Source organism: Nematostella vectensis, chromosome 10, assembly GCF_932526225.1.
Source record: "Nematostella vectensis chromosome 10, jaNemVect1.1, whole genome shotgun sequence".
In the NCBI taxonomy this organism is placed as follows: domain Eukaryota; kingdom Metazoa; phylum Cnidaria; class Anthozoa; order Actiniaria; family Edwardsiidae; genus Nematostella; species Nematostella vectensis.
The window spans coordinates 10,330,826-10,352,788 of record NC_064043.1 but is presented as its reverse complement, the minus strand read 5'-3'; the positions used below and the strand labels follow the sequence as shown (position 1 = coordinate 10,352,788).

Sequence of the window (21,963 nt, the reverse complement as noted above, 5' to 3'; positions counted from 1 at the left end):
CCAGGCAGTAACGGAGCATTTTGTTGTTATGACATGGCTTTACTTAAAACTTTATTAGATTTCTATTTGTATACATCATTTTAATCATCGTGCTTCTTTCGCGCATCACAAGCGCTTCTTTCTATACTTGTGATGCGGGTTTTATAATGGGTGACGATGACGTAAAATTGCTGAAGATGATGACGAAATTGATGTTTATGATGCTACCTTAATGCAGGTGGTGATTTTGTAAGTGATGATGATGAGAATGGTGATGATCGTGACATTACCTTCCCATGGTGCAAATGGTGATGATTATGACATCACTTTGTCGCTTCTTTCTCTTCCCATGGTGCAAGATGTGATGTTGCTGGTGATGATGATGATGAGAATGGTGATGATTATGACATTACTTTAGCACTTCTTTCTCTTCCCATGGTGCAAGATGTGATGTTCAGGGTGATGATAATGAAGATGATGATTAGAAATGAAGAGGATGGTGATTACATCACTTAAGCGCTTCTTTCTCTTCCCATGGTGCAAGTGGTGATGTTGGGGGTGATGATGAAGAAGATGATGAGAATGACGAGGATGGTGGTGACATCACTTTAGCGCTTCTTTCTTTTCCCATGGGGCAAGTGGTGATGTTGCTGGTGATAATGATGAGAATGATGATGATGTTGCTGGTGATGAAGAAGATGATGATGATATCATTCCCATGGTGCAAGATGTGATGTTGCTGGTGATGATGATGAAGATGATGATAACGAGAATGATGATATCAGTTTAGCGCTTCTTTCTCTTCCCATGGTGCAAGATGTGATGTTGCTGGAGATGATGATGAAGATGATGCTGACGAGGATGATGATGATATCACTTTAGCGCTTCTTTCTCTTCCCATGGTGCAAGTGGTGATGTTGGGGGTGGTGGTGCGGCGTGTGTGACACTGGGGGAGAACCCATTGGCTGGTGCACCACGTTTGCCCCTGAGCACAGCGAGTTCGCATAACACAACATCCACGACCACCCCACCCCTAGAGCGCAGTACGTGGAGGTGAGAAGGAGGGGTAGGAAGGGGAGGGTTTTGCTCAGCGAGGTGAGAGGGTGTATCAAGGAGCAGTAGAACTCCAATACCGCCAGACCGCAGATGTACGCAGCCTCATACCACGACACTATTGGTAGAGTGAAGATTTCTGACCGCGCAGATGATTGATTGGAGGAGGATTTTCCGCTGTTGACAGATAATACATTTTGCTAGGCTTAGACTAAGCCTTAAACCAAGGGAGGATAAAAATAAACAGCCATTACTCACCAGTGGATAAGACATAACGAATAAAACGAGAGAATGGTAAACATCAGCATCAGACAGATCTTTAGTGGAGTTTCTATAACAAAATAAAAATGATGACAAAACTATATCGAATTACATTGGCAGATTGAAAATCGCAACGTCTTTGCATCGACTGTAGTTCACCACGGAATTATCAAGGGGACCTTACCTTAACGTTTTGAAAAAAATCTAAACTGTGCGTTGTTGTTTATTTAGTGGGTATGTGCGTTATGTATAGATCTTTTTCAAACCGTTAAGGTGAGCTCCCTGTGTAATTAGTATGGATTCTACAAGATGCTAGCGCACAAACAAACCTAAAGTGGAACCTCTATAGAGGGCCACTTAATATATACTTCAAATGTGCGTTTACGTCGATGGAAGAGAAAAAGCTAGCAAAAACATTTGTTCGAGGGATATTGCAAAGCCTTAGCAACAGCCTTGGTACACAATGGACTTCTATGAGGTTTCCATGAATTTATTGTTTTTTTGTTGTAAAGGAGCAGTTTAGGGTGGTGACGGCGCGATTCAGTTACAAGAATGCGGTCTGCCAATGGAGCCATTTCAAGAAGATTTAGAAAAATGCTCTGAAGCCGCTTCTAAGCCATAGTTAAAGACCGCCCCCCTGTAAGATACCAACTGCACATTTGAACTACAGCATACTGTGCACTGTGGTAGTTTCGCCCAACATAGTGGTAGTACAACCCATATTTTAAGGCTTGACATCCCTTACATACCTTGCTGGTTAAAGAGCAGAGGGAAGAGCGACAAATGACCAGCGGTAGACAACACTAGGAATGCGCGCGCATCTTTCTTATCTTGAACTGCCAATAAACTGCCGAGAAAAGAGATAGCTTAGGATAAAGCCAGGGAAAAGTGTTGCAAAATAGGACAGCACTTTTTTTCTTTTATGCGCCCGACCATGTGACTTGAGTGTTTAATAAAATCTTTGCAAACGTGGTGTTCATTTCAGTAGGGAAATAACACCTCGAAAATTAAAAAGGTGACATTTCGCACACACATAAACCCCAAAAACTTGAAAAGATATGATTAGAAAGACTACAGAAAAGGCTTATTAAAACCTATTTCTTTTTGCATATAGTCACTTGTAGGTTTGAGCTTACCCTGCAAACAGAGTTTCCATTCTCTCCCAGATGTTAGTCTTGGGAGCGTACATGATATTGATAAACTCGGTTTATAAGTGCCTCACCCTAGAGGGATTATTATTGTGAGAGGATAAAACCTCTACTACAGCCAATTCCAGGTCTCACCTTAGAGGTATAATCATCATTAAAACTGCCTTTTCGTGCACGTGCCAACCGAACATGAATGAGCCGTAGGCACAGAGCACAAGACACCGCAAAAACCTCTTGGTGCCACTTGGTCTGTACCATGCGTGGAGAAGGGCAGGCTGAAGATAAAGCAGAGCACAAGGTTAGTTCAGGTTAGTCATCAAAATGCAGTGAACCATACTAAAGATGAGCCCTGCTCTTGGAAAAGCCATAAATAACTCTTTTTCCGACCCTGAAACGTATGGCCTGTGTGTGTATGCAATCTTCTTAGATTAACCCTATTCAGACTGGGTTTTTTGAGCTCTCTGTGACTGGGGGGGGGGGGGGGGGGGCTAAAAGGGCCCTCCCCTCCGTGTTTCATGAACCGCTTGGGCTATGACCATCAAACTTACAGACAATGATCACCAGCATGCAAAGAATCGTCACGCCCTATTTTGGGTGTGGTCGAATCAATTATGCATTACAATGACGACATAAATAGGAGGTCTAGGTATTCTTTAAAATATTGCCTAAATCAGATATTGGGTTGAAATCATTTTGCATAAATCAAATATGTCAAAATCAACCTTTCAACGGCTTTACAATGCAAAAAGGCCATAAAAACGTTTATAATCATTTTTTTTTGGAAGAATTTCCGCCATCTTGGGTCCGCCATCTTGGATTCTTATGATTTTTGCAAAAGAATAAAAATCTGGAATTATTACAAAAAAAGTATTTGCGTGCATGTATTACTGCTCGTAATAATGATAAATGCATAATATTAGCTTTTTAAGTGTCATCTTGTAAATCTAGTGACAATTTTAACAACAGCTTTGAGAGAGCAAAATTTATCCACCCTTACCCCCAAATACCAGAGGTAAAAAAATTCTAGCGCTGTTGTGAAACTTGTCATCTAAACAAACTTACAAAGTCAAAAGAGGCATTAAAAACTGAGAAACAGGACCAAAATATGAAAAATTCATTACTTTATAGTTTTTTGGAAACTACACACCTACTATGTGTGGTTGCCATGATAACATGGAGCGTCTCTTCGACATGACAATGGCACAAAAACTTCCGCAGATAAATTTTAGGAAAAGTCACCAAGTTTTGGCCTCTTAGCTGATATGGTTTAGAAGTTTTAGCAATTTTCCCAGAGGGGGGGCTTAAAGAGCCCCCCCCAGTCTGAATTGGGCTAAATCAGAAATACCCAGTGGAGGTGTCATCACATCACCCCTACCCTCCCCCCCTCCACCCATACCAGTCTTTTAACCTCCGGCTGTATTATACTTACACACCATTATAGACACAAGGGTAAGGACCATGGTGACTAAGGGGGGTATGGACGGGAGAACCAGATGCCCTGACTGTCCTACCAGCCCTCCTGTCATTGAGGCCTGTGTTTGGATGCCCTCTTTGGTAATCAGCCCAGCCCTTGGACCTAGTAATTAGATGTAAAAATGATAAGACAGGTATGGACTAGAATGGCACAACACCCTAACTGCACATACCAAACACACCCCCAACCTGTTGGACCTAGTATTCAGATGCAGGAATGATACGAAGACATGTACAGACTAGAATGCCATAAAACACTTCCTGCACATACCAAACACACCCCCAACCCTAGGACCTAGTATTCAGATACAGGGATTATAAGAAGATATGTACAGACTAGAATGCCATAACATGCTTTCCCCCCACACACAAACACGACCCCCCTCCCCAAATTCTTGGACCTAGTAACCAGATACAGGAAGAATGGTTAGAAGACATGTATGGACTAGGATCAGGGCCGTAGCAGGGGGTGGGGCACTGGGGGCACGTGCCCCCCAATATTGTCAAAAATTATAAGGAAATGACCAGAAGGGGCACGGCTGTGTCCCCCCAATATTTTCAGTGCCCCCCCCCAATCTTATGTGTTCTGCTACGGCTCTGAGAATGGCATAACCCTTTCCCCACATACACAAACACCTGGGCCCCTCTCGTTTCTGTCGGTGCTGAACAATGTAATAATTCTTCCCTGCAGTAACAACCCTTTAAGCAAGCCATTGGGTCACTGTAGAGGATATAGCATGCAATTTAATAAGAGTTCAGATTGGATTCTACTTACCAACCACAGCAACAACCTTGTCAAGCACATTATACAATGCCCAAGCATTAGGAGCCCAATATGCATGGCACAAACCCCGCTTAAAGGGAAATAGCCTTGAGAGAACTTGGTGAAGCTGACCCTGCGGACATTTCCATACCAGTAAGAAATAATTTTTAAATGGTATGTTCTTCATTGTGTGCACACTTGGAATTGACAACAGACCGAAAGATCAACTTACTGCACAACATACAGAAAGATCAACTTACTGCACAACATACAGAAAGATCAACTTACTGCACAACATACAGAAAGATCAACTTGCTGCACAACATACAGAAAGATCAACTTGCTGTACAACATACAGAAAGATCAACTTGCTGTACAACATACAGAAAGATCAACTTGCTGTACAACATACAGAAAGATCAACTTGCTGTACAACATACAGAAAGATCAACTTGCTGCACAACATACAGAAAGATCAACTTACTGCACAACATACAGAAAGATCAACTTACTGCACAACATACAGAAAGATCAACTTACTGCACAACATACAGAAAGATCAACTTGCTGCACAACATACAGAAAGATCAACTTCTGCACAACATACAGAAAGATCAACTTGCTGTACAACATACAGAAAGATCAACTTACTGCACAACATACAGAAAGATCAACTTACTGCACAACATACAGAAAGATCAACTTACTGTACAACATACAGAAAGATCAACTTGCTGCACAACATACAGAAAGATCAAAGGGAAGTAAGTCATGCTAAAATATACCAGTAAATAGGAAAAAATAAAGAAGTATTATGGTCTCCGTTTTTTTTGCAGACAGTAAACAGTAGACCAAGTAGCAATATGGAGAGATATTTTCTTACATCAACATTCTAACTACACAGATACTGGGTAAATTTCCCAAGGTTTCCCTCCCCTAGATCCACTACTGAAATTCACTAACATGAATCTCCATACCATGTTTATAAAGGGACCAAACGATGCACCAAAGGTGATTATGACAATAGCTGCAAGCTTGAAAAGCCTTAGTGGGTGGAAGTCACTCAGACTTGGCCCTAGCCATCCAAACTGTTCTGAAAGACAAACAAAAGGGTGTTATGTAAGCCTTGAGGGCTAATGGGTGTAGAGATGACAGACAAAATGGCACACGTACATACAAACAGTGAGTTACTAGTAAACATTCTTGCCAGGGTGTTCTTTATACCTGGTTTGCTAGAGTCTGAACGGAAGCAGTAAGTTCTTAGTAAATACACAAAAAAGGCTGGAGCCAAATACAGGAACAAGTGTTTAAAGTTCAGAAGAGTGGCAAAAAGCAATGCGCCTTCCAGGTTTCGGCCCTGAGAAAAAGAAATAGAACATATTTAATCAGTCTAAAATGTAAAATAAAAATCTGATTATCTTATGTCTGTCTTGAAAAATTCCAATTGACAAGATTATTGAATTAAGGTTTCAATAAATCGAAGGCATTTGATGTTTTGTTTCAGCAACACATACAGTACTGTAATACTGTAGATGGAATAAAAATTGCAGAATACTTGAATACTTGCAGAAGCAAGTATTTTCAGCAACTTGGAGATTGTTGTCAAGAATTCACAAACTGTTTCTCGTGTACTGCAATTTTCATTCTTCTTTTTACCCTCATTAATCCTTTCCAACTGCTAAACCACTTGCTCCCTTTCATCATTCAAACTATTTCTGTGAATAAATGATTGACGCCAGAAGGCAATTTAGCTGTTGGAAATCATCAGTGAGAGTTCAAAGAATATTGAAAAGCACAGTACGAAGGGCTGTCAGTGCTCCAAATTTTAAATTTCATATATCCATGAAAATCCAGACCCTAATATTACTCTGTCAAACACAGAACATATTTATTTTAAACTTACCTCTGATATTCTAGTAATTGACAACAATAGGATCCCAAAAAGGAAGCCATTGTATTGAAAATGGATATCTTAAACAAGGTTAAGGGATAAAACTGCATCATTTCAATACAAATCATCATACAATCATAAAATAAATAATCAACATTTTTTTTGACACTACTGAGGGGGAGGAGGGGATGCCACACTCCCCACACATTGGCAGAACCTTAATTGAGTTAATTGCTGTAATCTAAACAAATTACTCATTGTTCTTATTACAGTCCCCTTCCCCTTAAACTTGTTTGGGGTGCTTCATGTCAATCAACACTTCCCTACTACAAGAAGTTTGCACTAAAAATTAAAGATGGAACTTTTTTGGGACTCTTAGAACTACACTTTAACAAGGCACTTTTAATATAAATAGGGCCTTAGAGCAAAGACCCACCATATCTTCAAGTGGTCTGTAAAAGAAACCCTGAGCAAACCACAACAAGCTCATCTGCCAAAGGCACCAGGCCAAGGATACGGTCTACAATAAGTAATCCAAAATTGAAGACAATTAAAAGAAAGAGTACCAAGCCATTAAGAGGAGGAAAGGACACTTTTCTTGCTTTTTCTAAGTACTGGCAGTACCTAAATAACACAACAGCACGGTAAGAAAAAAGGAATCATATACAATCTATTTCACTAACAGTACAACATTGAATGGGGGAGAGGGGTTTGATAGCAGCCAATCTCAAATAGGTTATTGCACCTAAAAAGATAATTCAATATGTGATTCATTATATACAGTGTTCACTTCCCATGTTATATATCTGGTGTGTTAGGGACCGTTACAGTTGACTGCTTGCATAAAAAGTAAATTAAAATATGCAGCAATTTCTTCCAGGAAGAGGAAGATGTAATGAGTGATGTGACATTCCTAGCATCGGAAATGTCTTCTAAGGTGAACAACCCTTTCTAGCCTGCTTGCCGGCTCTCCTAAGATTTGGGATTCCAGTGAAAGGGGGAAAGGAGAAAGGAGAGCCAGCAGCAAGACCCTGTTTTTGCATTCTGCCCCCTTCACGCTTGATGTCACTTGTCAAATGAAACTGTCAGGAGCTGTCAAATCGAACCAATCACGGACGTTTAAAAATTAAACAACATGGACAACGTGCAACAAGCGGCCCATCAAAATACTTGACAAGTGAACCCTTGAATTTTAGAAATACTCTCACATCACAAATAGAGCGTATTTAGATTTTAGATTCCGAGTGAAATACAGAATTCTAAGAAAGTTCCAAATTATTAGTTGATAAAAAATATTTTTTTCTTCCTTCACGAAGGCCAGCGCCAGAAAGATTTCCTCCTTTTGCTTCAAATATCAAGACATGTCAAGGTGGTTGTCTCATCAACAACAATCACACTTAGATTTCGATCGGGAAGGTCGCTTCAGAGCTGATCTAAACTCTGAGGCTTACACTTCTTCAGTTGAAGCAAATATCATTTGCTCTGTGGCGTAAGAGTCATTATCTAATTTAAGACTTGTTTCCAAGGCTTTCTGTCTCCTTGATCTTGTTGGGGACAAATGACTAAACTTTTCGGACTTTCACCGCCAGACTTGAAGCTCATGACGCTAATAAATACTTGGTAATAAATAAAGCTTTTACCAAAGCCTGTTGGTAAAATCCCTAAGGAGCAGAGACTCTATAGCAGAGTTCTTCTCGTAATAATTGCAATCTTTAAAAGTGGTTCTGAAATAGATGCTGAAATTCTGAAGTAGATGAGTGCACAGTCAAGCGACAAGTCTAGGCCTGTTTTAGATTTTGTTACTTTATTTGATGATGTGTCGAGATTAGCCAATCAGCGTGCTCCCTTTGTCAATGAACAGAGAACATGCAAAAGCATGGGGCCTTGCTGCCGGCTCTTCTTTTCCCTTTCCCTCGCCACAGTTTTAGGTTAAGCCTGTTATGTCAAATTTTACTCACTCTTTTGCAGCATAGGCAAGGAGGACATCAGTCACAATAACAGAGACCCTTTGGAATATCACTGTTCTTGTGCTGGCATAGGGGTCCTTGCTAATCAACACCATCTGAGGGTCCACAAGTGCCGCGACGTGTGAGAGGAGGAACTCAAACCATGCAAACAGGGGTGGATAATCCAGGGTCCACTCTGATGTAGACTGTGGGGAAAAATGCTTTGAATTATTTAACTAAACTAATGGGTCTTGTAGAGGCTTTAAAAAGATTTCACCACATTGGATTGATGCACCACAGACAAAACAATGGAAAACAAAACAATAGAACAGGAATACAATAAAACAATGAGGTAATCCAGCCAATCCTGTTACAGGTAGGACTTAGGATCGTGCTCCTACACTTCAGAATTTAATATATTTCTAATTTTACTGTTTTCTGCAAGCTCTAGAGACAAAGGGGTGTTGCCAAAGGGGTCTTACAGTGTTCCCCTCTCTTCCCCTCCCGTATCATGAAGAAAATACAGTTAATGAAATTAAAACCATGCTTCAACAGATAGGCCAATATGCCTTGTTATGGAAAAATAGCTATACCCTATCCGATCCAACAGCAAGCTTCTGCACGGTGTATATAGGGGAGTCAGTCTCCCCCCCCCCCCCCCACCCCCTCATGAAAGTTTACTCACTAAGTGGTAATTGGTATTTATGTTAAGATTAATTGCTTGATTGAACAACCAGGATGCTCTTACCTCATAGTACCACTTGTTCAATGGCAAACTGTGAGTTATCGCCAGCCAATTCCTGTGAACTTCAAAGTCTGTGGAGTGGCTGTTGAGAGTATGTGGAGAAATTTCTATACAGCGAACAATCATTTATTTTTAAATCACAGCCTTTTCAATTATTTTAACTAAAATGGAATATTCATTCAGTTTAATAAGTAGGTAGATATTATTACAGCCTCTCTCGTGCTATCTACCTTGAACTTTGTTCATTCGGACCCTTCCATACACTAGAAGAACAACCCACCCACATGTGAAACAGCTCTCTAGGCCCAGACACAACAGCGCTTTACTCACTATGTTCGTAAAAACAGAAGCTTGAAAAAAGACGCCATCAAAACAATGCTCAACCACCAATGTCCCACCAAGTCCGCCATCTTGGATTTGGAAAAGGTCCGAGGCGCATGCGTAGTGCTCTATTTTTATTCCACTGGCCAGATCACTCGCTGGCTCAGATGGCTGGAAAATGGCTTCCAGTAATTTATCAAATGCATCCCTTTCGCTAACTTTGCCAATTTCTTGTCAAATATGTCTAGGAAAGGTACCAATCATTAGTGTTGAAGCTGATGAACTCAGCCTTTTGGCCATGAGTCGGGTGTTTATTGAACTACCGGTGATTCTCAACAGGTAAAGGAACCGGTCGTCTGCCCAAACCAACATGTTTTTTGTTCGCCGTGTTTGGATTTATGGTTGCGTACGAATCGCTACTGCCCGACGTGTAGGACTCCAATCAACCAAGATCAACCGGTGAAAAAAATCCTAGGTGAGTGTTATTCAAGCTATACTGATTTCAAACCAGGTTTAACTGTCTCGTGAGAGAAAGCGTAACACGGGGCTTAGCGTTGTCAAAAGAATCAAAAGTCAGGCGAACCAGCTACATTGTCAACTGATCTTTTGAACTATACTCGCATTTACCTGGCGAAATCGCTTTATAAAACTATTTATTATTTATTGAACGCTTTATAAAACTATTTATTATACATTGCACGCATCAAGAGTATCGAAAGCGTAGTTTAGTTGTCTTTATTAGGTTAGGGCACCGTTTAGGCCTTGCCTTGACCATTGGGGATATCACTATGTCATAAGGCCATAGCGTTGCGCATGACACATGTGAAATGTCTCGCACGTCACAACTTGTGACATGTAAAGGTCAAGTATTCTGTCTAGTGGCCTCGCTCTGACGACTGCCAAGCTTATTTTCATGTCTGGAACCAATTCGACCCAAGGGCTGACCCTTCTAATTTGGTTTTGCATATTTTCTGAGCAGTAAAGAAAAATTCAGTATGGTTGGAAAGCTAGAGTAGGGTTATTTTGGTGAGTTTTGCTTTTTGATTGGCTTATAATAGAGGTTGACCTTAAGTTTAGAAGTGCAGCTTTTGAGTGGCTTCAGTTGAGAGCTATCTTTTTGGTTGACTGAAGTTCAAGTCTTTGACTCTGAATACGAGACATCAAAGAGGGAGCGTCTGTGATATTTAGGATCAGAGATCATGGAGTGATTAGAGCAAAAAATCCCTTATGAATTCTAGGGACAAGAATTATGCTTGTTTAAGGGGTCCTTTTTCATCATTCAATAAGACAGCCTTCTCTGTGATAGAGAGTATAGTTTATTCAGGTACATATGGGTATGGATTCCAGGTTTGAACTTAAACTCTTTGTGTCACTGACACTTTGCTGTATTATAGGGAGCATGGATCTTCACATGAACTCTGATGCAGTAACTCGAGTAGAACTAAGACGTACTCGGCTAGAGCTTATTCGACAAGAATATGAGGTAAGATAATGTATTGTTTAAAGGAGTTTAATTTCCCAGTAAGTGGTACTATCCTTAGTTTGACAAGGAAGAAACTTTTTCCTTGTTGACTTCTTAATTAATTCAAATCGATTTAATTCTATTGCTTTGTATAATTTAGCATACTAAGACAGTTTAGTTCTTTGGCATTTTTTCAAGAGCTTCTTAAGACCTTGAGCTCTTTTACATGTTAAGAGCTAGAGCTCTTTGGTTTTGTAACTCAGGGGTGGATCTAGCTTTTCAAGAGGGGGGGTTTGGCTCAGTGACAAAGGGGGAGGTGGTAATTTTTTTGTTACATATGGCTTTCTGGCAGCCCAAAGCGGGTTTTAAAACCCCTAAACCCTCCCCCCCTAGATCCTCTATTGTAATTGCCCAAAATTTATGTGTTTCTCAGAGATTAATTTTAGCCTGAAAGCTTTATTTTAGAAAAAAAGTATCATGTCATATTAGACTAAATCAACAGTAATTCTTCTATGAATATAATGTTTTAATGTATGTGTGATTCTGGAATCATGTTATTCTGAGTTACAAATTATCCAGAATAACATACTTACAAATGTGTCTACAAGTCATCCTGAATTACATATTAAAAAGTAATAAACACTATTGGCAGACTATACTATGCAGTTGTTATAAAAGGAGTATTGAGGTTTTATCTTGACCCTCAATCTTCAAAAATAAACTTTTTGTAGTATTCTCTTAGCCTCCCTAGCAGGCATATTTAGTGAGTGATCTGCCTATAAATGCCTGTAAGGCCTGTAAGCAAGCAAGTATTCTCTCAGAGAAAATGAATACTGCATACAAATGTGTACTTTCTTCTTTGTTGAAACAAAACCCCTTTTTTACAATAGGAAACAAATTAGAGTTGTGAATTATATAAGTTTATTATTTTCTCTCAGTTTTATGTTTACATATAATATTTTTGTTGTTGATTTTCACTGAAATGTGTTTTGGCTATAATGTCAAAAATGCAATAAAAAAACAAAAACCCAAATATGCTATGACATTTAGTGCTTCCCATTTATGACCAGAAATACATATAAATTGACTTTTATCTAATTGTCTTTAGACAATTCTAAGTAGGGAGCACCGCTCCATTCCCCTTTGATAGTAAGCAAAGGACATATAAATTAAGCAAGGCAGAATGAACCTACATACTGTACCACTTGGAAAGCTCTTATGAAATCTGGATTAACACGCCTTAAAATCTTTATTTTGACTTTTTCCATTACTATTACTTCATTTGAATATTCTACTTGATAAGCAATTCCATTAACACATACTCTTTTTGTATTCCTGAGCCTGTCTGCTTAGATGAGACATGACTGTGTATAGGAAGCAAATAAAAGAAAACCAGGCCTTTTTTATTTTCAAATTTGCTAAGAAGAGTTTAAGGCGAAATGAGATGGACAGTTGAATATGTTTACTTTGATTTTGTACAGAGCCTGTAGCTTTGCTTTTTTATCTTTGAAATAAGCCCATCTCATTGCTTATGTGACAAGTTGTTTATAATCTTTTTACAAGCAAATGTTAAAATGATGGAACCAAGTTGTAAACCAGAAGCACAACTGATGATCCAGTCCCTTTAAATGTTCTACTTGTTCATAATGAATTCACTCTCTTTTTTTAGGATGACATTGTCTCCTTACAGAACACAATCGATCGACTTAAGATTGAAAACAAGCGCCTCCATGAGAGAATCTCGGAGCAAGACAAGACAATCTCGGCGCTACACATGTCGGCAAGCCAGCGCGGCAAGGATGGGGAGGGTGGTGCTAAGGTGTGCTCTGATATCGACATGCTGCTCAAATTGACAGCCAAACTACAAGAAGCGAGTACCACTTACGAACAGCTACGAGATGACATGACCAAGACAAAAGAGGTACTGAACTTTCAGAAATATGTTTAGCATAATAACATTCACTTACAGAAGTATGTATGATGTTTTTAAAAATGCTGACAGGGGTAAAAAAATATTACATTGTTTTAATTTCTGATTTTAGTTTTTGGTTTGGTCACTCAAAAACCACCACAGCACATCTTTGCAAATTTAATTGTGTATATCTAATTTTATAGATTGGACCATATCACTGTGAGAATTACAACAAAAATTAAACATCTTCCATAAAGGGCTTTAAAATATTTTTAAAAAAGAGCAGAAGAGCTACTCCTGAAATTTAGCATGCACAATAAAGCAGTCAGTAAATATTGCCCACTTTGCCCCCTTCAGCCAAAAACAACAACAACAACAACAAACAAAGGCGTCCAAGGCATGTTTCTCTGATATTGTTTAGTTTTCTTGTAGGAAAATAAAAAGCTCAGAGAAGAAAACGACATGCTTTTGAGACAAATAGCAAGAATGAAGGATGAGATGCTCTTTTCAAAATCTCCTCAAAGGTTTGGTTTTCGAGAGTGAGGCTTGGTAGTTTGTTTACAGCCGCCTTGCAACATAGTCCAACTTTATTATTTTATGAAAACTGGAAGCTTAACACCCAGTTTAATGTACTAATTTGGTAAAAAGAAAGTTTCAAGATGGCTCTAAATAAACCGCTACCCGGCAAAGCTTAGCGTTACTGAGGAAAGCTTGAAAACAATCGAGAATATGTGAAACACAAAAAAACTCGAGGTTTTTTAAATCTGTCAGATACATACAATGGTTTAGTTTGTTCATCGTACATCGAACGGATGGAAATAAATATTACGCCGTATACGTTAATTATAAAGGGGAACACAGGGAACGAAAGTATCTTCCGTAAATTACTTACATAATTTAAATCAAAAAGATGTTGTTTTGTTACACGCTCTTCGCATTTCTCCATATTTCCGAATACAACAATGTAAGTGCCCTTTCTGATTTTGTCTCTCGCAAGATTTGGGCGTTACACAATTTCCGCAATGCAGACTAAAGTATCACAGTACGAAAAAGAGATTCAGCTGCTTCGGAAAGCCTTGACAAGAAGTGATCAGTACATCGAGGACTTGAATTCCAGGCTGGACCGTCGGACACCGGACACAGAACGCAAGAAGACGCCGGACACAGCGCGCCGAGTCCCACTTACCGCGAAGGCCACGTCGACGTCATCAGCTGCAGGTATGTATGCATGCAGCCGTGTTTATTGATGGGAGCAGAAAGGAATATCCTTTGCGCAGGCGCTCAGAGTTGAAGTGGAAAATATCCAAGCTGAATTCAACGCAGTTTTTTTTTAATTTGTCCGCTCGCCAAAGGAATTCCGAAACCAAGTCGAAATTATTTTTTTTTTTCGAAAACACACACTAGATAGCCCGTATGTTGGCTAATACAGGGACCGTGTTTGGGTCTCTCGTCCTTTCGGATAAAGACGTTATTTAAGTGGAATATCCGCTCACCACTGACACTGCATTATTCGCTTGAAACATTGCTGGCCCTTGCTTTGGTTTTCCGTCACACGGTTTCATGAAAATTTCTTTTGCATAAAAAAATAGATGTAGAAGTGTAACTCATAGAAAGATTTATTTGCTACTTATCATTTTCTGCGTGTTTTTGTTTTTGCAGCTGACGTTGCCGAGACTAGTAGTGGATCACGCCGTAGCTCCTTTTCCCTCGAGGGCGTGGTCCCTGGAGGTACAGGAGACACCCACGAAAACGGCCTCGTAAATATCCGTCGAGTATCAAGCAACTCTGATGTCCTCTCGCCTCCCGAACCCGCAGAGGACGACCGCCCCACCATGGTTCCCGTCTGCAGTTTCCCGTCTTCGTCCACCTCCGCGCTGAATAGCTACACTTCCACGAGCGACATGTTGACATCGACCCTCTCAGAGGCCGCCAGCACGCTCGAGTCTGCAAACCAGTGGCTTAGGAACTCGCCCAGCAAACCCGATACCCCTACCGACCGCACCCTCGAGGTAACAGGCCAGTGGCTCAAGGCATCCCCTTGCACTTCGGACCCACTGTGTTTCGGCGACCGCAATCCCGATGTATTCTACAAGAGTGAATCTACTGTTCCACGGCCCTCTCTCGACAGCAAGCTCCCTATGCGGAACCCATTCAACATAGACCCCTCCTCGCCGTTTTCCGCCAGCCGTCAGCTGATGCTCCTGAGTGAGCGCGCACGAGGTCGCCAGTCGGACACGCCCAGAGGTCGACAGGATCTATCCGCCCCGTCACCCACGAGCTCGGATGGAGGCAAGCTACCGCGTACGCTGGATTTCGACGTTCTCGTGGAAGGCTCCATGAATGAGGACTCGCCACAGCGCCTCGAAAGTTTGTCCCCGCGCGTGGAGGTCTCGACTGGGGCAAATGACATGGTGACAGTCTCCGCGTCCGCCACGTTAGTAGCGACGAAGATTAAAATGGAGTTGGAAGAGCCAGACGGGGAGACCCAGGCTAAAAAAGTCAAGTTAGAAAAAGACCACTTGTTCCACCTAGGACATCAGTAGGACTGGGAGTACGCAAAGCTTGCGTAGACTCAAGAGGTTAGTCCAAGAGATCCTTCCATTAGACATACCTTCAATAAGTGAGAAGATGGGTGTAACAACATGGATATTACGCGTAGACTCAAGAGGCTAGTCCAAGAGATTCTTCCATTAGACATCCCTTTAATAAGTGAGAAGATGGGTGAATAATAGGGACATTGCGACATCACTCGGTCACAACACTGCATGGGTTCCAGGTTGGCTTTTATTTGTGTTAACGTGAAATGTCTGCGCGCACAAACTCAGTCAAAGCAATGTCAGGGCCACAAGGAAACCTTTATCTACTGCAAACGTGGAAATTTTAGCGCGTCCTGCCGTTTTTTCGACCTTTTTATGGGCATTATTATTATTTTATTTTATTTTTGCACTAAGTTAGCCCTACACTTTAGTATTTATTGTTTTGTTTTGACGTGATTCAGCATTCTTTACAACCTTTTAAACTCAATGCAGAACTAGAATGAAGATATATGTTCACAAACTATTGTTGATCGTTAAAAGTAAAGGAGAGGCAGTGTGTGGTACCATTTTTATGCTCCGATTTTTTCCCAAAAAGACTTGAACACTTCCTACAAAGCTTGTGCCCAATTTTATGAACCAGAAAAACGTACAACTATTTTTTTAAAATTCCGACAGACCCCACAACTTCGAACTACTCCAAACACTTCGTATTTAAATAAAGTTTATTAGATATCCATTACAAAAGATGGTTTTACAAACGCATTAGTCCTCCCTCTCACATGAGCGTACATTTCCACGTGCTCAACTTATTTAAAGGCGAAGTGTGCGGAGTTTAACACTGTCCAGAGCTTGTGCACTAAGAATACGTTTTATCTGCAAAATGAAGGAAAAAAACATATTGAAGGATAGATTGTACGTGAAGATTTTAAAGGCAAATTTATGGTAGTTTAGTAATTTGTAAGAATTTAAGTTATTGTCTCTGTGACGGTCTCCAAATATCATTTTAGTACAAATTGTTCTAATGAATATAGTTTATTTGTAATTTGTGTTTAGGATTAATTTATTATTCGCCAAGCGAGTCGTGTTGTAGTATACGTGATGCTACCATTGAGATTAATTAAAGACAGGGCCCCTGATCAGGATCATTATGGCTTGTTAAAGCTGGACGGGCAAGGAATGGGCAAAAATGTGCAGTGCGCGTGAGGGATTGGGAAAGAGTCACTCGCCTCGCCCCAGATCTTTCCCGTCTGCGCTTTGATATACATTTGTTGTGCGTAATTCAAAGAATACAACAAGGCATTGTAAGGCTGTACCTGCAACTTCGTAGGGGATGGAGTCCAACCCCATCTCTTCATGCCACTGACGACACCACCCTTTAAAAAATGTCACGCGATGAACATACAGACGTGATGGAGTCCATACCCATACAAACAGTCCCAGGTACAGTCTTGCACAGCCTAGCCTGGCTGTAGATATACCGAGGTTTAAAACACGAGAAAATTGTTATGTAAAAATAGAAAAGGAGAGTATTTATGTAGAGGAAATTAAATTAAAATTATATTGACAGACAAGAGTTGCAACTACTTGGTTGTTTAATTCGTAAATTATTATTTGAATTCTCCGAAAATAAAACACAAAAACAATGGCTTTTAATTTGCCCTTGTACACATTGATCGGAACCATTTAGACAACACGTGCGATTTAAACGTGATATTTATTATTCTAATTTACATAATATATCCAAAAGCCCTGGAATTTGAGAGCTTACTGTTCTCATTTTTGTAAAATTCAAATTTGAAACAGTTTTCAAAACTGCTTTAGTTGAAACGGTGTAACACTCACTACACGAGTAAAACTCACTCGAGAATGTTGTTTTAAAACATCTAGCAAGAACGAAACAAATATTGGGCTATAAAATTAATAAGTGGTGGCAAACACTCCATTTTTACCTAAATTACATGGCACACAAAAATAATTAACAAACTGAATTCATCCCTCTCGATGGAATTTTTCCTGAAAAGCAAAAGGTATTTCCTTCATTCAGGGTCTGCCTGTTATTAGTAATCTTGGGAAAATACGAAACCTTCGCAACTAAAAATCTGGTTTAAAAAATGGAAACAAGAAAGTTCATGGTTGGAGTACTCTTTAACCTAACATATCTTCTTTATTGAATAAAGGAAATGCATTTTTTTTCTCAAGAGACAACAGAACACTGCTCTTCTGCACATTGCACCCCCTTATTTTCTCCATTGACCATATAGTCCTACTTCTAATTACATAGGTTCTTCTTGCAGCATCGTACGTTGCAGGAGACCTTGTTATTAAGGAAGTCCCGTCCCTTACGGCAATAGGCCACATTATTAGCGCTGCAGGTTTTGGCGCATCCCTTCAGGAAGTATCGTGTGGTTTGATTCCCAGCTTCCTCGATGCGTATACGAACGCGCACACATTTTAATGTCTTGGTTGGGCACCTCGTATTAGTGCTAACACTGTTACAGTGTCTCCATGACTTGTCACTAAAGCACGATCGACAGCGCAATGCTGTAACTGTATGGAGATAAATATGTTAGAAAGAAGAATCGTGAATTTCAACTAAGAATACATGAAAGACAGCGCAACGCTGTAACTGTATGGAGATAAATTTAGAAGGGAGAATCGTGAATTTCAACTAAGAATACATGAGAGACAGTGCAATGCTTTAACTGTATGGAGATAAATAGAGAGGGGAATCGTGGAATTCAACTAAGAATACATGAAAGACAGCGCAATGCTGTAACTGTATGGAGATAAATGGGTTAGAAAGGAAAATCGTGAATTTCAACTAAGAATACATGAAAGACAGCGCAATGCTGGAGATAAATAGGTTAGAAAGTGGAATCGTGGAATTCAAATAAAAATACATGAGCGTTCGCGGGAAAGGGGATGGAAGGAAACTGTATTAGAGAAATAACGGGGGGATACGACAGAGCCGAAAATAGGGACAGGGAGAAAGGGGGCATTGAAGGCAGTCGGGGAGTCACAATTGTACATAGAAGATGTAGAAAAATGGCTTCTCTTCCCTGTCCAGGGAATGATGCATACTGTTTCCGTTTCTACTCCCAAGCAGACGACCTAGTGTCTAGAGTACAGCCTTACTAGTCGTCTACCGAGTAGTGTGAGAGATGCGACGCAAATTGGTTAAGGGACCACTTTTAGTTAGTGTCGATTAAGTGAATTTCCAGAGGCACACTATCCTGGGTACAAGAGGCTCAGAGCTTCGTGGCGACAACAGTTTGAACACGCATAATAGTGAAAATGATGAAAGATAAAAAGGGGTGGGAAGTTGTTCTAAATTTTCTATTTGGTTGTTTCCTCCCTTGGGGTAGGGAATAATATCTATCTCCTTTTGCAAGTATTAGGCTGTGTCTGCTATCCAATAAAAAAAACAAAAATGCTATGCTTTTGCATGAATAAAGGGTACATGCATGTGCTTACAAAGGGCCATTCTGCTCTTCTCTCGCGGGGGTGAACCAGATTGCTATTCTGGATCTAGTCCTTAGTCCCCCCACACCTATCATCTTTCTCTATAAGCCACAAATCTAGCCAAATTCATAAATAGCCAATGTAAAAGCGCAGCCGTTCAGAACTGAGTAGGATGCAAAGAATTATTAAGCACAAAGGCTTTTTATCTGCGGGGTAAAATGAGTCACAATGTGGTTTTCCACTTGAGTATGTGGCTGATACCCTTATGTCTCACGGCAACAGAATAACAAAACACACTTTACAGAAGCAAACAAAAGACAAGCCGAATAATTATATTCCTCAAATTTTATCATGCAGAAATAGAGATATCTAAGTTACGAGATTATAAATTGGCATAAAAATTGCTCATCTTTTTTATACTCTTTCAACTAAAATTTGTTGCTATTTTTACATAGAGAATTACAGAGATTTTAAATTTGCACAAAAAGGATTGGGCAATAAATCAATGTTCAATAATTGTTTGATATTTATATATCATGATTTTATCCTTGCACACACTACCCTTTTGTAAGAAATTAACGCCCAACTTAATTATCGCTAATAAAAGAAATCGTTGCGTGTTTCTTTTAAACTCCGTAGATGGAGCAGTCAGAGCCAACAGGTGATAGGGAAGTTTAAACGCTGTAGGAAAGCATTTTAAAAACGTTGTTTTTTACGCCATTGCATTATCTCTACGGGATGTTTATAGAGTTATAGATTTGATGTACCAGAGTGAACTAGAAAACCTTCTTTATCTAATTCGCTTATGCTTTATAGTTTTGTCTACAAATAGCTCGTCTATTGCGTGGACATTCCACCGTTGTAGGGGGGGATGCGAACACATGCACCCCCCTCCCCCCCCTGGGTATGGGCCTGTGGAATTTGTTTGCTAGCCTTTTGCCTTTGCTGTATCAATATTTGGGTGACCTTCAAATACGCTCGGTCAATCTCTTGGAGGCCTGGGTCTAAGGACTCATCAAGATTAGTAAGTAAAGGATTTGACCAAGTTATCAAGTTTTTCTTGACAAATTTTCGCCTCGAATCTCAAATTGACAGGAATCAACAATTTTCACCATGTTTTGTGTAGATCAGGGAACGAGAAAACTTTAGCTTTTTTAAATATGGGAATCAGTGCCCATGGGTGGGAGTAGACAAGGGCGTGGGGATGTTTGCTCTCTTTATGAAATCATTTTGCAGCTGCAAGCACTGAGCTTTTGATGAAACAATCTCAGCCAGACAGTCGTGTTTTTCAAGTGCCATGTAAGTATGAGCATCGCTTGTTTCACGCACAAGGGTGTTTTTAGGTTTTCGTTGCTTCGAGGTGTTTTTCATTCGTAGATACGAAATATCGTCATGTGGTTTCAGATATCTGACATTATTTTAATGCCTCTGTTTCCGTGATAATAAAAGGAGTGGCTTGAGTGTTCTAAGTGTTCTAAATATAAACAGTTATTTTTCAGTTTTTAAAGAATATAAGATGTCTATTTACGTCAATCCTGGTCTTTGCGTTTAAGTATGTACAAATATAACTAGAGTAGTTCGAACCTTTTCAAATAACAACAACAAGGAGAAGAAAATTGCTAGGGTGCCAAGGGAGCTCCTATTGGCCAAAAGAAGATCACGTGATGAAGTACAAAATAAAAACGTTCTCCACATATTTCGATAATCATTGGTGAATATTACTTTCACGCATCGAGAGGGAGACTCTCTTGCACATCCCTTTTCTCGGTAATCGCTTCAAAAGATATTATCAAAACATTTCATTGCATAATAGTGTGCGACACTCGCGAGCTAGACAGTGAATGTTTCTTCTGTACCAATGCACTGTGTTTTGAAATATAATAAACAATATTATCACTGCTATTTCAGGGAATTCTGGGCGGAGAACAGTCATTTAGCGTTTAAAATTATAGATACAACTTACCAACTGATATGCAGATTATTGCAATGGCAAATACGTACAGCAGTTTCATTTTCTAACGATGGAGTTCAATCGGGGAATTCCTTGTTGACCGGTTGGAATCAATGGGGATTTTAACGCAGTCGTCCAGCCATCCAAGCCGCTGTATTTATTTGTTACATACCCTATCCCACGTGACATTAGACAGTCCTAAGTGTTTCCTCTTCAAGGAACTAAACGACCAACGCTTTTGGAATCAATTTTATTGTTAAATGATAGGCTAATGGATTAGTCGTTTAGAACGTTGGCTAGTTGGTTTCCACAGTGGCATGACTCACACGTACACCGCAAGTCTGTGGGAGGGTGGGTGGGGGCGTTGTAAAAAACGCAAGCCATTGTGGCATCGCGACTGCCCATGTTACAGTTGCGAGAATATACCAGAGTCTTTGATAGTGTACTCTTTGCTATACTCTGGATAAATCTAAATGTAGCTAACGAAGAAAATAATATGAATGGAAAAGTGACATAAAGCGAAGGGTTTATCATCTTTTTTTTTTATTTGTTTGTTTGCTCGTGAGTCTGTGTGTTTTTCTCTGGTGTTCAGTACAAATACGAAGTACACGAGTGAAATGAAAACAGCATTTTTCTGTCCACTCGTTCTCTTTGTGCGTTCCTGCACCTGTTCCTTTTGATCTCCTGATTCACCCTTGCTATTTGGTGACTTCCACGCGTGAATAGCTAGCTAGGTCCCACCGGAAAATTGGTTCCTATAGGCTACCTGTTTGGCTAGCATTGTCTTTATTGCTGTACAGTAAAATAATTACCTACATACCCCATTGCTTTCCCCTTGTGCCCTGCCCACGACCACACAACATGCGGCAAAAATCACCCGAAATCGTGCCTCTTAATATTAGATGGTATGCTGATAATTTCTATCCTAAAGAACACGCCTTCTTTTTTTCCGGAACACAAGATTGATTTTTTTTTATATTGATATCTGCCATCGACCGAGGCAATAATAATCCAAGTAAGTTATTTCCCAAATCATTAATTGTTTTAGCGTCAATAAAA

General features: G+C 40.0%; 2 protein-coding genes and 1 long non-coding RNA gene across 5 annotated transcripts; 1 reads left to right on the top strand and 2 right to left on the bottom strand.

Moving 5' to 3' along the window:
- Positions 1–23: 23 nt before the first annotated feature.
- Positions 24–9,711, bottom strand: LOC5519262 (probable dolichyl pyrophosphate Glc1Man9GlcNAc2 alpha-1,3-glucosyltransferase). Of its 2 annotated transcripts, none has more exons than XM_032363999.2 (13): positions 9,590–9,711; positions 9,263–9,341; positions 8,527–8,720; positions 7,086–7,192; positions 6,581–6,648; positions 5,902–6,034; positions 5,655–5,770; positions 4,690–4,810; positions 3,875–4,017; positions 2,577–2,716; positions 2,043–2,140; positions 1,291–1,363; positions 24–1,209 (listed from the first exon to the last, which is right to left on the bottom strand). In XM_032363999.2, exons 1-13 carry the CDS (start codon positions 9,667–9,669, stop codon positions 858–860), a joined length of 1,704 nt encoding a protein of 567 aa, XP_032219890.1. In that variant the 5' UTR covers positions 9,670–9,711; the 3' UTR covers positions 24–857. The 2 variants fall into 2 exon arrangements, with proteins under 2 accessions (XP_032219890.1, XP_032219891.1); XM_032364000.2 differs by having other exon boundaries at positions 9,490–9,671.
- A 6-nt stretch (positions 9,712–9,717) lies between these two features.
- On the top strand, positions 9,718–17,062 carry LOC5519263 (ORC ubiquitin ligase 1). 2 transcript variants are annotated; one of them, XM_032363998.2, is made up of 7 exons: positions 9,718–9,833; positions 9,920–10,055; positions 10,975–11,063; positions 12,712–12,963; positions 13,387–13,478; positions 13,952–14,172; positions 14,614–17,062. In XM_032363998.2, the coding sequence occupies exons 1-7, from the start codon at positions 9,759–9,761 to the stop codon at positions 15,495–15,497; spliced, it is 1,749 nt and encodes a 582-aa protein (XP_032219889.2). In that variant the 5' UTR covers positions 9,718–9,758; the 3' UTR covers positions 15,498–17,062. The 2 variants fall into 2 exon arrangements, with proteins under 2 accessions (XP_032219889.2, XP_048589467.1); XM_048733510.1 differs by lacking the exons at positions 9,718–9,833; positions 9,920–10,055 and adding an exon at positions 10,482–10,606.
- A 3-nt stretch (positions 17,063–17,065) lies between these two features.
- On the bottom strand, positions 17,066–21,217 carry LOC116603052. Its single transcript, XR_004290450.2, has 2 exons — positions 20,917–21,217; positions 17,066–18,038 (listed from the first exon to the last, which is right to left on the bottom strand). It is a non-coding gene; the product is annotated as an uncharacterized LOC116603052 (long non-coding RNA).
- Between the last annotated feature and the right edge of the window lie 746 nt (positions 21,218–21,963).

What these genes read in the sequence shown, in the direction of transcription:
- LOC5519263 (XM_032363998.2), top strand. Translation starts at nt 9,759, where the DNA reads ATGGCTTCCAGTAATTTATCAAATGCATCCCTTTCGCTAACTTTGCCA. An exon ending in TTATTCGACAAGAATATGAG is followed by an intron (nt 11,064 to 12,711) that starts GTAAGATAATGT and finishes CTCTTTTTTTAG; the next exon opens with GATGACATTGTCTCCTTACA. An exon ending in GTCGACGTCATCAGCTGCAG is followed by an intron (nt 14,173 to 14,613) that starts GTATGTATGCAT and finishes TTGTTTTTGCAG; the next exon opens with CTGACGTTGCCGAGACTAGT.
- LOC5519262 (XM_032363999.2), bottom strand. Translation starts at nt 9,669, where the DNA reads ATGGCGGACTTGGTGGGACATTGGTGGTTGAGCATTGTTTTGATGGCG. An exon ending in CTTGCCTATGCTGCAAAAGA is followed by an intron (nt 7,193 to 8,526) that starts GTGAGTAAAATT and finishes TGTGTTATTTAG; the next exon opens with GTACTGCCAGTACTTAGAAA. An exon ending in TTACCCTTGTGTCTATAATG is followed by an intron (nt 2,717 to 3,874) that starts GTGTGTAAGTAT and finishes CTTTATCTTCAG; the next exon opens with CCTGCCCTTCTCCACGCATG.